Source organism: Heterodontus francisci, chromosome 19 (assembly GCF_036365525.1).
Source record: "Heterodontus francisci isolate sHetFra1 chromosome 19, sHetFra1.hap1, whole genome shotgun sequence".
Classification (NCBI taxonomy): Eukaryota; Metazoa; Chordata; class Chondrichthyes; order Heterodontiformes; family Heterodontidae; genus Heterodontus; species Heterodontus francisci.
This window is the reverse complement of record NC_090389.1, coordinates 18,547,742-18,561,941: the sequence shown is the minus strand read 5'-3', so window position 1 is coordinate 18,561,941 and position 14,200 is coordinate 18,547,742. Positions and strand designations below refer to the sequence as shown.

Here is a 14,200-nt window from a genome sequence, read left to right as displayed (position 1 = left end):
TTGGGAACTCCTGGAAAACTTGGAACTATGAGGAGGATAGCAATCGACTTCAAGGGACAGAGATAGGCTGATGGAATGGGTGGACACATGGCAGATGAAATTTAATGCAGAGCAGTGTGAAGTAGGAAGATTGATGAAAGACAATGCAAAATAAAAAGGACACAATTCTAAAGGGAGTGCCGCAGCAGAGGGACCTTGGGGTATATGTGCACAATCATTGACGGTGGCAGGACAGGTTGAGAAAGCAGTAAATGAAGCATACAGGATGCTGGGCTATACAAACAGAGGCATAGATATCCAAAGTAAGGAAGTGATGGTGAACCTTGATAAAACTCTGGTTCGGTGTCAACTGGAGTAATCTGCCCAATTCTGGGCACCACACTTTCAGAAGGATGTGATGGCAATAGAGAGGGTGCAATAAAGATTTAGGAGAATGTTTCGGGGATAAGAGACTTCAGTACAAGGATAGATTGGTGAATTCGGGGCCGTTCTCTTTAGAGAGAAGATGATTAAGAGAAGATTTGATAGAGATGCTCAAATCAAGAAGGGTAGCTAGGGAGAAACTTCCCATTGGCGGAAGGATCAAGAACCAGAGGATACCGATTTAAGGTGATTGGCTTACTAAGCAATGGCAACATGAGGAAAAACATTTTTTTTTTTTAAACGCAGTGAGTGTTTAGGATCTGGAATGCACTGCCTATAAATGTGGTAAAGGCAGACTTAATCGTGGTTTTCAAAAACGGAATTGGAGGGGTGATAGATATAGGACAGATGTCAGAGGTAGTTTCTTTACTCAGAGAGTAGTAAGGCGTGCAGCAGTAGTAGACTCGCCAACTTTAAGGGCGTTTAAGTGGTCATTGGATAGACATATGGATGAAAATGGAATAGTGTAGGTCAGATGGTTTCACAGGTCAACATCGAGGGCCGAAGGGCCTGTACTGCGCTGTAATGTGCTATGTTCTATATTCTAAAACCTTCAATCTCTGTTCTAAAAAAAAAATCTGAGGAGAAAAGATTTGCAGGGGCTACAGGGAAAAGGCGTGGGAGTGGGACTAGCTGAGCAGCTCTTAGAGAAACGGCACTCACACGACGGGATGACTGGCCTTCTGTGCCGTAAACATTCTATAATTCACTTGGATGATACCAGGACTGAAGGATAACAATTATGAAGAGAGACTTAAACAAAAACAAAATCAGGCTATTTTCACCAAGTCTAACCAAGTTGAGGTTATTATGCAGAAATTACAACAGGGAAACTAGCCACTTAACCCATCCAGTTTGTGTTGGTGGTTAGCCTTTACATGAGCAGTAATCCTAATCCTATGTGCCTGCCCTTTTTCCATAGCCCCTTATCCTCTTTTCCTTCAATCACCTATCTACCCATTTTTAAATGCTGACATGGTCAGTAATTCAATCACTAATTCTGCTCGTGCGTCCCATAGCAGGATTATGGTAGGGTCTTTAAGATGATAAGGTTAATAATAGCAGGCTGTTTCCAGTTAAGTAGAGGGGTGCAAATTTAAGATGGTCACAAAAAAAAGGGAAGGTTGAAGATCATTATTTCTGTAGGCGTGGTTAGGATATGAAATTCTCTGTCACATACCATTGTTGAAGCAAAGTACATAAGTACTTTAAAAGGGAAATGAGACAGGTGATTGAAAAGGGTAAACTGAAGGGGTTGGGGATCAAGGAGAGTGGGATTAGAGGTGGCGCATATGGAGAAAAACACTGGCACAGACATGACAGACAGAATGGCTTATTTGTGTGCTGGAACATTGTGATTCTATAATTGCGAATACTATGAAAATAAATTAGAACCATTTGTGCCAGCAGTTCAATCACAATTTTCTCCACCTACTATTATCAAATTGAATTGCATCATCCGTGAACAGGTTTAGAAATTAAACATTCCAAGGATCAGAACCTACTCTTCCTCCCCCCTGAATTACCCTTCTTATCTCAAGACCTTGACCGTTGCTTGGATTTGCTTCAACAGGGGTCAGTCATCCTCTGATACCTCACCTAAGCAGTCATTCGTTAATGAGTTTTAGCAGGTTTTCGATCACGGAGGTATCACAACAGTGGCTGAAACTAAAATCCATCCATGCACTATTTAAAGCACGATATTACTAGGTAGTCACCAGGAACAGGAAATGGGCTGTTTTCTCTCTTTCTAATTTGGCCTAACCATCGGTTTCAAGAAAACGAACGTGGGACAGGACGTCAGAAATGCTCCATCCATCAATATCAGTGACCACACTCTGGAAGTGGTTCAAGAGTTCACCTACCTCGGCTCAACCATCACAAGTAACCTGTCTCTTGATGCAGACATCAACAAGCGCATGGGAAAGGCCTCTGCTGCTATGTCCAGACTGGCCAAGAGGGTGTGGGGAAAATGGCACACTGACACAGAACACAAAAGTCCAGTGTTTCAAGCCTGTATCCTCAATACCTTACTCTACGGCAGCGAGGCTTGGACAACGTACGTCAGCCAAGAGCGACGTCTCAACGCATTCCATCTTCGCTGTCTCCGGAGAATCCTTAGCATCAGGTGGCAGGACCACATCTCCAACGCAGAAGTCCTCGAGGCAGCCAACATCCCCAGCATGTATGCCCTACTGAGCCAGCGGCACTTGAGATGGCTTGGCCATGTGAGCCGCATGGAAGATGGCAGGATCCCCAAGGATGTATTGTACAGCGAGCTGGTCATTGGTATCAGACCCACCGGCCGTCCATATCTCCGCTTTAAAGACATTTGCAAACGCGACATGAGGACCTGCAATAAAAACAAGAAATTCTGGAACCACTCAGCAGGTCTGGTAGCATCTGTGAAAAGAGAAGCAGAGTTAACGTTTCGGGTTCCGAAGAAGGGTCACTGACCCGAAACGTTAACGCTGCTTCTCTTTTCACAGATGCTGCCAGACCTGCTGAGTGGTTCCAGCATTTCTGTTTTTATTGCAGATTTCCCAGCATCCGCAGTATTTTGCTTTTATTATATGAAGACCTGCAACACTGACCACAAGTCCGTGGGAGCCAGTTGCTAGTGATCGCCCGAGCTGGCGGACAGCTATAAAGGCAGGGCTGAAGAGAGGTGAGTCGAAGAGACTCAGCAGTTGGCAGAAAAAGAGACAGAAATGCAAGGACAGAGCCAACTGTGTAACAGCTACGACAATCAACTTTACCTGCACCGCCTGTGGAAGAGTCTCTCACTAGAACTGGCCTTTATAGCCACTCTAGAACTGGCCTTTATAGCCACCTCCAGGCGCTGCTCCACAAACCACTGACCACCTCTAGGTGCTTACCCACTGTCTCTCGAGACAAGGAGGCCAAAAAGGAAAAAGGAGTCTACTGGCACTGAGGCCAGTTGCAGTGATCAATCAATTTCTTATTTTATTTCCTTCGGTGATGAATTGAAGACCCCAAAATTAACATGGTCCTTCATGTCAACCGGAATACTGCCAATGTTGTAAAGCAAGATGTTGAAACCCTACAACTGCTTCGCGATGGCTCTATCCAGTGTGGAACTGACTTGTACAAGAATAAAAGTCCCGGGTTCCTGGTCTGTGCTGAGTAAGCAGAACTCAGGTGGGGGTGCAGTAGAGTACTACAATTAGCATCCAAATCACTGGACTTTAGAAAAGGCAGATCAGTCGGGAATCATGCTCCATAATAATCCTCCAATGATCCCTGCTGGGAAGCGTGGACGCCAAGTGATGACAGGATTGAGCTTGGCTGTGACATCCATGTTCTAACAGACTGGTGAGCCTCAGGCATGTACAAGAACCCGAAGACGGTGGCTAGACTTGGTGCTTCTATCTCCTCTTCTGGAATATACGCAGCATTTTTCATTGATGACATTTAAGAAAATACTGAGAACGTGGTGGAAGGAGTTTCAATACTAACTTTCAAAAGGAAATTGGGTAAAGACTTGAAAAGGAGAAATTAGCAGGGCTATAGGCAAAGAGTGGTGGAGTGGGGACTAATTGGATCACTCTTTGAGAGACACGACGTGCCGTGCAGCCTCCTTTTAATAGATTAGATTAGATTAGAGATACAGCACTGAAATGCTATATCATTCTAACTGTCCTGCCAACCTAGGGTGTTCAGCATGAGATACAAGATTTGAAATGTCAGAGCTTACCTGGTGAGCAAAGACATGTCATTAACCAATTTCCTCATCGATCACTGATGTCTCGTCCACCAGGGGTGTCACCTTGCGCCGTGATCTACGCTCTTCAATCCATTTGAACAGGAAGATGAATCCATAGACAGGGCTGGAAACAAGAGGGTAGGAGCAGTGTGAGGTAGCACATCCAATATCACATCAACAACATATATTTATGCAGCGCCTTCACAGAAAAAACGTTTCAAGGTGCATTATGGAGGTGTTAAGTAACAAAAGTGGCCACCAGGTCACAGGAGGAGAATTGTAAAGGCAACCAAAAGCTTGATCAAAGAGGTGGGCTTTAAGGAGACTCAAAGGAACAGACATAGATGGAGATGCAGAGAAGTTTAAAGAAGAATTCCAGAGTTTAAGGCCTAGATCGCTAAAGGTGTGTCTGCAATTGGGACAAAGGGAGGGAGAGTCAAAGGAATAAAGAATAATAGGGGTGTTTGTAGTTGGAGGTTACAGATAGGGTGGCAGGGAATTTAAATACAAGGTGAGAATTTTTAAATTGGAGGTATTCTGGGAGCCTGCATGCCAATGCAAATCAGCAAGCGCAGGTCACCAGGGTGCCCAAAACGTAGCGTGAGCTCGGTGAAAGGCTGCACAGTTTTGGGTGAGCTGAAATTTGCAGACTGTGGAGGATGATCATTAACCAGGAGAGCATTGGAATAGTTGCATCTGAAACAGTACATGAGTTTCACAGGAGCACATAGTGTTTTATTATAAAGTCACTTATTTGGGAACTCCTTATATACACTATGCAACAAAGCATAGAGTAGAACCATTACATGAGTTGATAGCCACCATTTACATAAGAGTTCTTTCCATTAGTAGATGCTCTGTAATGCAGCATAACCGGATCCCCTTGCTGATGATCTACCATTTATGGTTGAGCAGCCTGCAAGTCCAACTCATGAATGTGTGTTTGCTTCAAAAGTTGTGAACTCAACTTCACAGCAACTTTGTCAGGCCAAAGATACTGTAAGAGCACCACAGCCTCACAGCTCCAGCGACCCGGGTTCAATTCTGGGCACTGCCTGTGCGGAGTTTGCAAGTTCTCCCTGTGACTGCGTGGGTTTTCGCCGGGTGCTCCGGTTTCCTCCCACAGCCAAAGACTTGCAGGTTGATAGGTAAATTGGCCATTATAAATTGCCCCTAGTGTAGGTAGGTGGTAGGGAATATGGGATTACTGCAGGGTTAGTATAAATGTGTGATTGTTGGTCAGCACAGACTTGGTGGGCTGAAGGGCCTGTTTCAGTGCTGTATCTCTAAATTAAAAATAAATTAAAAAAATCAGAGCTGAATGCCTCCAGCCCAGCAGTTGGCAGCAACTCAGGGAATCCCCACCAATGGGAAATCTTGTTTGTCTCCGATTGCAGTGCAGTTGTTTATTTGACAGGTTTACGTTCAGTTGCGTTCTCTCACCATTGGATGCAGCATACAGAACATAAGCTTATCTCTGACCTGAGTGAAATGAACATGGAATTTGAAGACCTCTGCATCTTGCTGTCTAATGTTGTCACTTGCTTTCTTAAGTGTATCGGTACTTATATGCCATCGATAAAGCAAATCTTTATGTACCACTAGTTGCACAGTATATGGGTGCAGTAGCGTGGTGGTTGTTATTGGACTAGTAATCTAGAGAATGCGGTAGTTTGTTACAAAGTCTCATCATGGCAACTTGAGAATTTGAAATCATGAAAACAAGTGTGCAAAGTGACTATGAAGCTGTCGGATTGTTGTGAATATCCACTAATGTCCTTCAGGGAAAGAAACCTGCTGTCCTTACCTTGTGTGGCCTGTGTGATATCAGACTGCAATCAATTGGGACATGTAATTTACCTGCACCAAATGTCCTTTGAAGTAGCTCAATAAGCCACTTAGTTGTGCAAAACCACTACAATCTCTTCAAGTGAAAACCAGGTCAAATACAGTAAGTTGAGTGGGGAGTTGAAGAGGAAAACAAGACTTGCAAAGAGAAAGTGAGAATAGAATGGCAGTTAACATAAAAGGGAACCCAAAAATTGTATACCGGCATGTAAATATTAAGAGGCAGGGGTTGGGGACGGAGTGGGGTGGGAGGGGGGGGGGGGGGTGTCCTACTTAGGGACAAAAAGGGTGATATATCCTTAAAAGGGCACAGGGCAAGGCTTTAATACTTAGTACTTAATAATAATGAGTACTTAGTGTCAGTGTTTACTAAGGAAGAGAATGCTGACTAAATATTGGTAGCAGAGATGGTAGAGGTAATGGATGGGGCGAAAATTGATAGTCAGGATATACTGGAAAGGCTGGCTATGTTTAGAATGTATGGGTTGCTTGCTCCAGATGGCTTGCATCCCAGGTTGCTAAAGAAAGCAGGAATAGCAAGGGCTTGCCATAATCTTCCAATTTTTCCTAGATATCAGGGAGGTGCCAGAGGATTGGAGAGTGGCAAATGTGACACCTTTATTCAAGAAAGGGTGCAAGGATATTCCTAGTAACTACAGACCAGTCAGTTTATCACTTGAGGGTAAGGTATTACAAACAATAAACTGGGGGGGGAAAACAGCACAGATTTGTAAAAAACAAATAGTGTTTGACTAATCTAACTGAATTTTTTGATGAAGTAATAGAGCAGGCTATGAAGGGAATACAGTGGATGTTGTCTAAGTGGATTTTAAGAAAGCCTTTGACAAAGCACCACATAAACAGCTGGTTAACAAAATTGAGGCTCATGGAATAGGTCAGTGTCAGCTTGGATAAAAACAAAATAGGCTTAAGAACAGAAAACAGTAAGTCATGGTAAATGGTTGTTTATCAGACTGAAGGATGGTAGGCAGTGGTGTTCCCCAAGGTCTGCACTGGAACCACTGCTTTTTTTGATATAAATAACTTGGATATTGGAGTACAGAGCAAAATTTTAAAATTTGCCATCAATACCAAACTTGGAGGTATGGCAAACAGTGAAGATGATACCAATCAACTGCAACAAGGCACAGGTTAGCAGAATGGGCAGACAAGTGGCAGATGGAATTTAATACAAAGTAGTATGAGGTGATGCCTTTTGGTAGAAGGGATAGGGAGACGCAATACATATTTAATGGCACAGTTCAAAGCATGTGCAGGAACAGAAGGACCTGAGGGGTGCATGTGCATAGATCTTTGAAGGTGGCAGGACATATTGTGAGAGTAGTTAACAAAGCTTGGGCTTCATAGAGGCATTAGTACAAAAACAGGGAAGTTATACTGAACCTTTATCAAGCTCACAACTACAGTACTGCATCTAGTTCTGGTCACCACACTTTAGGAAGGATGTGAGGGTCCTTGAGAGGGTGCAGAGGAGATTTATCAGAATGGTTCCAGGGATGAGGAATTTTGGCTACAAGGTTAGGTTGGAGAAGTTGGGGTTGTTTTCCTTGGAGCAAAGGAGATTGAGAGGAAATTTGATAGAAGTTTACAAGATTATGACAGGTTTAGATAAGGTAGACAAAGAAAAGCTGTCCTAGGTTTTAGGCAAGAGATGCAAGGAGGATGTGAGGAAGATTTTTTTTTAACGCAGTGAGTGGTAATGGCCTGAAACTCGTGCATTCAAGGGTGATGGACGACGAATAATTTCAAAAGGAAAATGGATGGGCACTTCAGGGAAATAAACTTGCAGCGCTACGGGGATAGAGCAAGGAGAAATGGGAAAATAATTGGATTGCTCCATAGAGAGCCAGCATGGACTCAATGGGCCAAATGGCCTCCTTCTGTGCCGTAATGATTCTATGACTCAATGAAAAACTGTACTGCAGAGCTTCATGGAGGCCCAACAACAGATCTAGAATGATACAGCACTCAAGGAGATGAATTTGCCCATAATTTTGGGAGAACTATACAATTAGTCCCAATTCCCTGCTTGTTCCTCATGGCCCTATAAATGTTTTCCCTTCAAGTATTTATCCAATTCCATTTTGACAGCTACTATTGAATCTGCTTCCACCATTCCTTCAGGCAGCGCACTGTGTAAACAAAAAAAAAGTTCTCTCATGTCACCTCTGGTTCTTTTGCCAATTACCTTAAATATGTGTCCTCTGAATACTGACCCTCTGCCATTGGTAACAGTTTCTCATTATTTACTCTATCAAAGCCCTTCATGATTTTGAACACCTCTATCAAATTTCCTCATAGACTTCTCTATTCGGAGAAGAATAACTCCAGCTTCTCCACGTAACTAAAATTCTTCACCTTGGTACCATTCTAGTAAATCTCTTTTACACCCATCAAGAGCTTGACATCCTTTCGAAGTGTGGTGTCCAGAATTGAACACAATACTCTCTCTAAGGTCTTATGAGTGATTTATAAAGTTTTTAGCATAACTTCTTTCATTTTGTACTCTATTCCTCTATTTATAAAAAGTCAATGATCCTATATGCTTTTCAACAGCCTTCTCAACTTGCCCTGCCACCTTTTGTGTACATGCACTGCCAGGTCCCACTGTTCCTGCAACTCCTTTAAATTCTGCCAATAATTGCAACGGGCAATAAATGCTGGCCTTGCCTATAATTCCCACATTTCAAATTTTTTTTTCTAAATCACAGTTGACACACCTGCACCTTGAACTATACACTTCAAAATACTCTTTTCTTCCCCACCATCTGGAAGGGCAGAATCTGTAACTGTATAGCAGTACATCTGACATGATAGGAAATGGCATGCTATTTACTGAATTCTTGGTGATACCACTGTAATGCCAATCCACTTTGCAGGAAATGCACTACCCCCATCAGAGCACACCTTCCTTATACATTCACAGGATGATGCACAAGCTGGTACCACCTTTCAAAGCACACCTTTCCCTCACCCTCACAGGAGATTATACAGGTAATGAAAACTATAATACAGGCCAGTAAAAATCTAAATGTCAGTTTAAAATCTGTGGTCTGCAAAAGCCCTAGAACTCTCCACTGAACCTGATGAAGCTCTACTCATTAAACCCCACTGTTACTCAATCTGTCAAGTACTGCAGACAATTGTTCTCTTAGACACTGCCAAAATAGTTGCGATCAGGCTAATACACAAAAAAGGTGAAAGGTACAATGACTATAAAACATGAACCAAAATTCTAAATGGCACGCTTGCCTCAAGTCTAATGAGCTTCACACAGGGAGAATCCATCCATTGTGTTCTGCCCCTCAGGCAGGTCCTAACTCAAGTCCTACACATGAAATTCTTGAGCCACTTACTAGGGAAGAGTAGCTGAGGTGGTTTCCCATTGCCTTCCTCATGGTTTTCTTATAAACTTTGGAGTACCTTCAACCGAAGAGCCCCACCGACCCTTCATGACACAAGTACTCTCATTGGATGCCAAACTAGCATTCAGTGCCAGGGATACCTGGACTGGGGTCTGAACCCAACCATTGACTCAGAGGTGGGAATACTACCCGAGTCAATGGTCATTCTGTCTGGACAGGAGTTTCCTGCTGGATGTCAACCCAGCAGTTAGAGACATTATTCTAGTCTCTACTCGCTGTGACTCAGACTTTACGGCTTCTCACCCGGGGAATGCTACCTCATTGCCAAAGACTCAGCAGTTACTCAATAAAGTGCACTACTGTGATAGCACAAACACGAGCTCTGGTAGTCCATCTGGATGTGGCACAGGAGTTTAAGATTACAGTTCAGACAGCTCCTGATCATCATTTTGCCTCTTTACAACTCAACAGCAGTTTCTATAAACAGAATGAGTTTCTTATGACCTGAAGCTTCTGGTTATAAACTCTGCTGTGCGTGGGTTAGCATAATCAAGGTCTAATCACTTGCTAGAAAACACGCGAGATGTCCACCAAGTCCTTGTCACTTCCAAACGCAGAAAATACCACATTGCCAGACCAATGCATACGGTTTAAAGCTACAGCTCACTAGGATTATGATTCATTCATGACATCCTGGAATTGAGTTTTTGGGATCAGAAGCTGTCAGGTTTGATTCCCAAGGCTATGCTAAATTAGTTAGTGTGGTTAAATGACACTGCAATTGGTCTCAGCTCAAAAGGATGAAAAAGAAATCAGCCAGTGGTCCTGTTCCTCTCCATCATCCACTAATTCCTGCTGGAATGTAGGTGTGTTTGGATGTCAAGAAAGGAGAGCATCAGCTTGGTTATAACATCCCACCCCAGTTGAATAGCCTCAGGGCATTCCAACATCCAAGTGCATGCAAAAAGAATGGCAACTTGGATAGTTAGCAAAGGACATCTTTGGAACTGTACTACAGCATGCATCATCACCTTGAAGAAAGGAAGAGAAGAAAACAGGGGGCAAAGGGGGAAAAAAAATCAGAAAGAGGTACGAGGGTGGTGGAAACGAAGACAATGAACAATTTCAAAAGGAAATTGGAAGGGCAATTGAGGGAAATAAACTTGCAGGGCTATGAGGGTAGAGCGGGGAAGTGGGACTGATTGGATTGCTACTGAGGGCCGGCATGGACTCGATGGGCCAAATGGTCTCCTTCTGTGCTTTTAGGACTATGACTTACCCCTGAACTTTACAATGCAGGTCGTAGATCTCCTCCACTTGAACACCTTTTACACCTAGGGGCATGAGAATAGAGAAGCTAACATTAATTTGTTTGAATTAAAAGACGTGATGAATGACAGTGCAGTAAAGTAATTTTAAACACAGATATTGGGAAATCGCCAACAATCTAATTGGTCAAGTTCCTATATTTTATTGCAAAATGTTGTAATGTGAACAGGTACTTACCAAAATCCTCTACCAGCAGGGTGAAGAGCCCTGAAATGCAAAACAGAAATATACCATGAATACAAATGTCTTAGGTATCCAGCACTAAGGATGTTGAGCATTATCCAGGTTTAGACAATTGGTTATTGAATGTACTTTTACATCAGATTTTTATTAAATAACAGGCAGCATTTATGTACCGAGTCCAACTGAATGGTGAGAAACATACAGCATTATAATTCCAGATTCAATCCTTTGAAACTTGGTTCAAGTTTTGAAAACATTTTGAGCCTAATAGCACTAGAATAAAATATCAGTGGTTACAGGTTTATCACTATTGCTGGGAACAGTGAGAGCAATATGAGCGGATGAATTAAAAGCTCTACGTGGTAAATTAGCCTGACAACAATGTGGTTTAACAATAACTGATTACAGAACCTTACAGCACAGATGGAGGATATTTGGTCCATCATGCTTGTGCTGGCTCTTTGAAAGTGTTAAGTCCTACTTGTTCAATTCCAGAAAGCCAGTTTTTTTTATTATTCATTCGTGGGAAGTGGGTGTCGCTGGCTAGGCCAGCATTTATTGCCCATCCCTAATTGCCCTGGAACTGAGTGGCTTGCTAGACCATTTCAAAGGGCATTTAAGATACAGGCCTACTACCCGACCCGAACCCGACATGTATCGGGTGCTCAAGTGAATCCCCAATTAATGCCTCCCACCTGAACACAATATACAATTAACAGATTCCCTTCTCTCAAAGTAAAAATTAGAGTTAATATGCACAAGTAAAATTTCAAAACAAATTGAATTAGATCAAAAAGTTCCATATTCTGTACAAAGCATTACATTGACACACCCCTCCTCTGGGACCCCTAACAATTTCTTTGTACATGCTTTTTGTTTTGTAAAACAAACAATCTAACAGTTGATGACTTGCATCCACCCATTTAATTTTAGAGATTTCTTTTCTTTCCAGCATTTGTTTCAAGCTGGCAAGGCCAGTCTGTAACCTTCCTTAACACATAATTTTCATAGAGTGTATGTTAACCAACAATGAATGGTTGTTTACATAACATGGGTATAATATTTTCAGTGTTATACAATCCCCATTATACAAAATCTCACTTACAATATTAGACAAATAGAATGCCATATCCAGTGCCTCCACAAGAGTCAGTGTTTCAGCAGCTAAAGTACATTTAACAACCCTTTTTTAATTTCTTAGCTTCTCAAGCTAAAAGGATAATACTTCCCATTTTCATCCATAAGAAGTATTATGAAACCAGCTGCACTAGAATACCCAACAGCAAGATCAGCATGTGAAGCATCACTAAAAATGCTGAGTTGCACAGGCCGGAGTTTTACGGACCCCCAACGAGCAGGCTGATGCCTGGTGGGGGTGAGGAAATTGAGTGGAAGGCAGGGGAGGCCATTACTGAAGCCTTTCCATCCTGTTGCAATTTTATGTGGGATCGCGGCGAGAAGCTGCCCCAGGCCAATCACGGCCCTTAGGTGGCCAATTAACTGCCGCTTAAGGGCATCCTCCCGCCGCTGCGGGTATTTTACCTGCAGCACTTGCGGCGGGTGGGTGAGAAAAGCCCCAATCTTGTGGACTGGTGGGGAAGGGGGCCCTCCTGATCGGGCACCCAGTTCCCCACGGATAGCCGCCCCCGAAGCCCCAACTGCCCCCACCGCATAACTACCCTCCTCCTTCCCCCCCCACCCCCTTACCTCGCCTGGGCCCGGCCAGGGACACTTACCTTTGTTCTGGGGCCATCCCGCCCAAGTCCAATTAAGGGCTTGGGGAGCAAAAAATCCCAGTGTGGCTCCCCAGGTGGAGGTGGGCTCACTGCCAACTTTTCGGCCAGTGGGCAGGGCCTCCTGCCCATCATAAAATTCCAGTCACGTTCTTTAGGCGACCCAAGAATGGGAACTTAATGATGTATTTGTTCAGATTTTTAAAAATGTTTTACTCGCCCTTCAAACATTATTTACCTCAGGGGTTTTTTTTTAATGTAGTACTTGACTCCATTACATCAAAATTAGCCTCTGGTCTAATTTGTGTACCCAACCAGTTCAACTGACCAATCAAGCTTTGCAATTGCTCTGCCTCTTCTTTAGAGGCATCATCTTTCTGTGAAGACCTGATACTATTTACCAAGATGGGACGAACACTCTCTAAATACAACTGTTGATTTAAAGTTATTCCAGACCTACTCTGCTTAATATCTAAACCAATATATTTAAAAATCTTACAAGGCTCACTTGCAATTTTAAATTCTACACTAAATCTTATTAATATCACATTTCTCAAATCCTACAGTATTGCCACATAAGAAATCATCAACATCTATTATGAAGATGCCTGAAAGTTTTCCTTTATGATACAAACAAAACATTGTGGCTTTTAGTTGAATACAACCTATTTTCAGCAAAACAGATCTCACCAAAAAATATTGTGCGCTAGAAGCATCAAATGAGGCCACAGACGCATTTGTTTAGTTTCCATAGTTTCCCTTCTGCATCTGCTGCTTCTTTGGGAGGATTCAGAACACATCTCTCTTTAAAAAAAAAACACCCTGCAATTTTTTTTTAAATAAATAAAAATGCAGCTTTTATGTTGATTGATCTAGACTCTCATGAATATGTGGCCAAAAGAGCTACAAAGATTGAACATTACTTCACCAGTGGCAGGAGAATCTATTCTAACATCTATATCACTCAGTCGCTCTTCAAAGCCCCTAGCAAATAGCCTTGCAAGTCCCTTATGCAAGTACTTTTGCAGTACTAATTCACCTGTGACTAAGCTGACTGCCCCTTATCTGGTACTCAAAATAAACTCCAAACTCTGCAATTATCTAATTCCCTTTGTTTTGCTACTTATTAGCTTTTTTTCAAGTTTACTGGCAGTGCCAAAACTTCATAATTATGAGGACCTCTGCTTCTAGTTCTGTTACAAGACTGTTCAGTCGCCTTTATTTCATTATGTAATCTATTGAAGCTATAGCCTCTACCAGCACTTCTCTGTCTGTCAGGACTATGACTGCGAGATTGCCCTCTTGTACTATCGGACGGTGTTTCTCCGGTATGTGATACTTTTCTGACTCAAGAGTCACTTCTGAATGAACAATACTTCCTCTGCATTTTCTTAGTCTCCACTCTTTCACCCCATTCTGCTCGTTCATGGACGTTGCTTCTTGACCATCATCCTGAACATTCAACCAGTATTTAAACTTTCCAATAGCTTTACTTGCACGTCCTACAATTGTTGCATCCTTCCATTCACAAGACCCCTCTGGAATATATGTCACCCGAGTACAGACTCTGG

The 14,200-nt window shown here is 42.7% G+C and overlaps 1 protein-coding gene across 1 annotated transcript in view; it reads right to left on the bottom strand.

The window, feature by feature from the left end:
* Positions 1 to 3,858, bottom strand: part of bap1 (BRCA1 associated deubiquitinase 1) — a 51,818-nt gene extending 47,960 nt beyond the window's left edge. Inside the window, exons 1-2 of the mRNA XM_068052257.1 lie at positions 3,664 to 3,858; positions 3,018 to 3,191 (exon numbers count right to left, since the gene is read on the bottom strand). Of these exons, the coding sequence (XP_067908358.1) occupies positions 3,018 to 3,191; positions 3,664 to 3,858 (369 nt within the window). The remainder of the gene's footprint in view (positions 1 to 3,017; positions 3,192 to 3,663) is intronic.
* Positions 3,859 to 14,200: the final 10,342 nt, after the last annotated feature.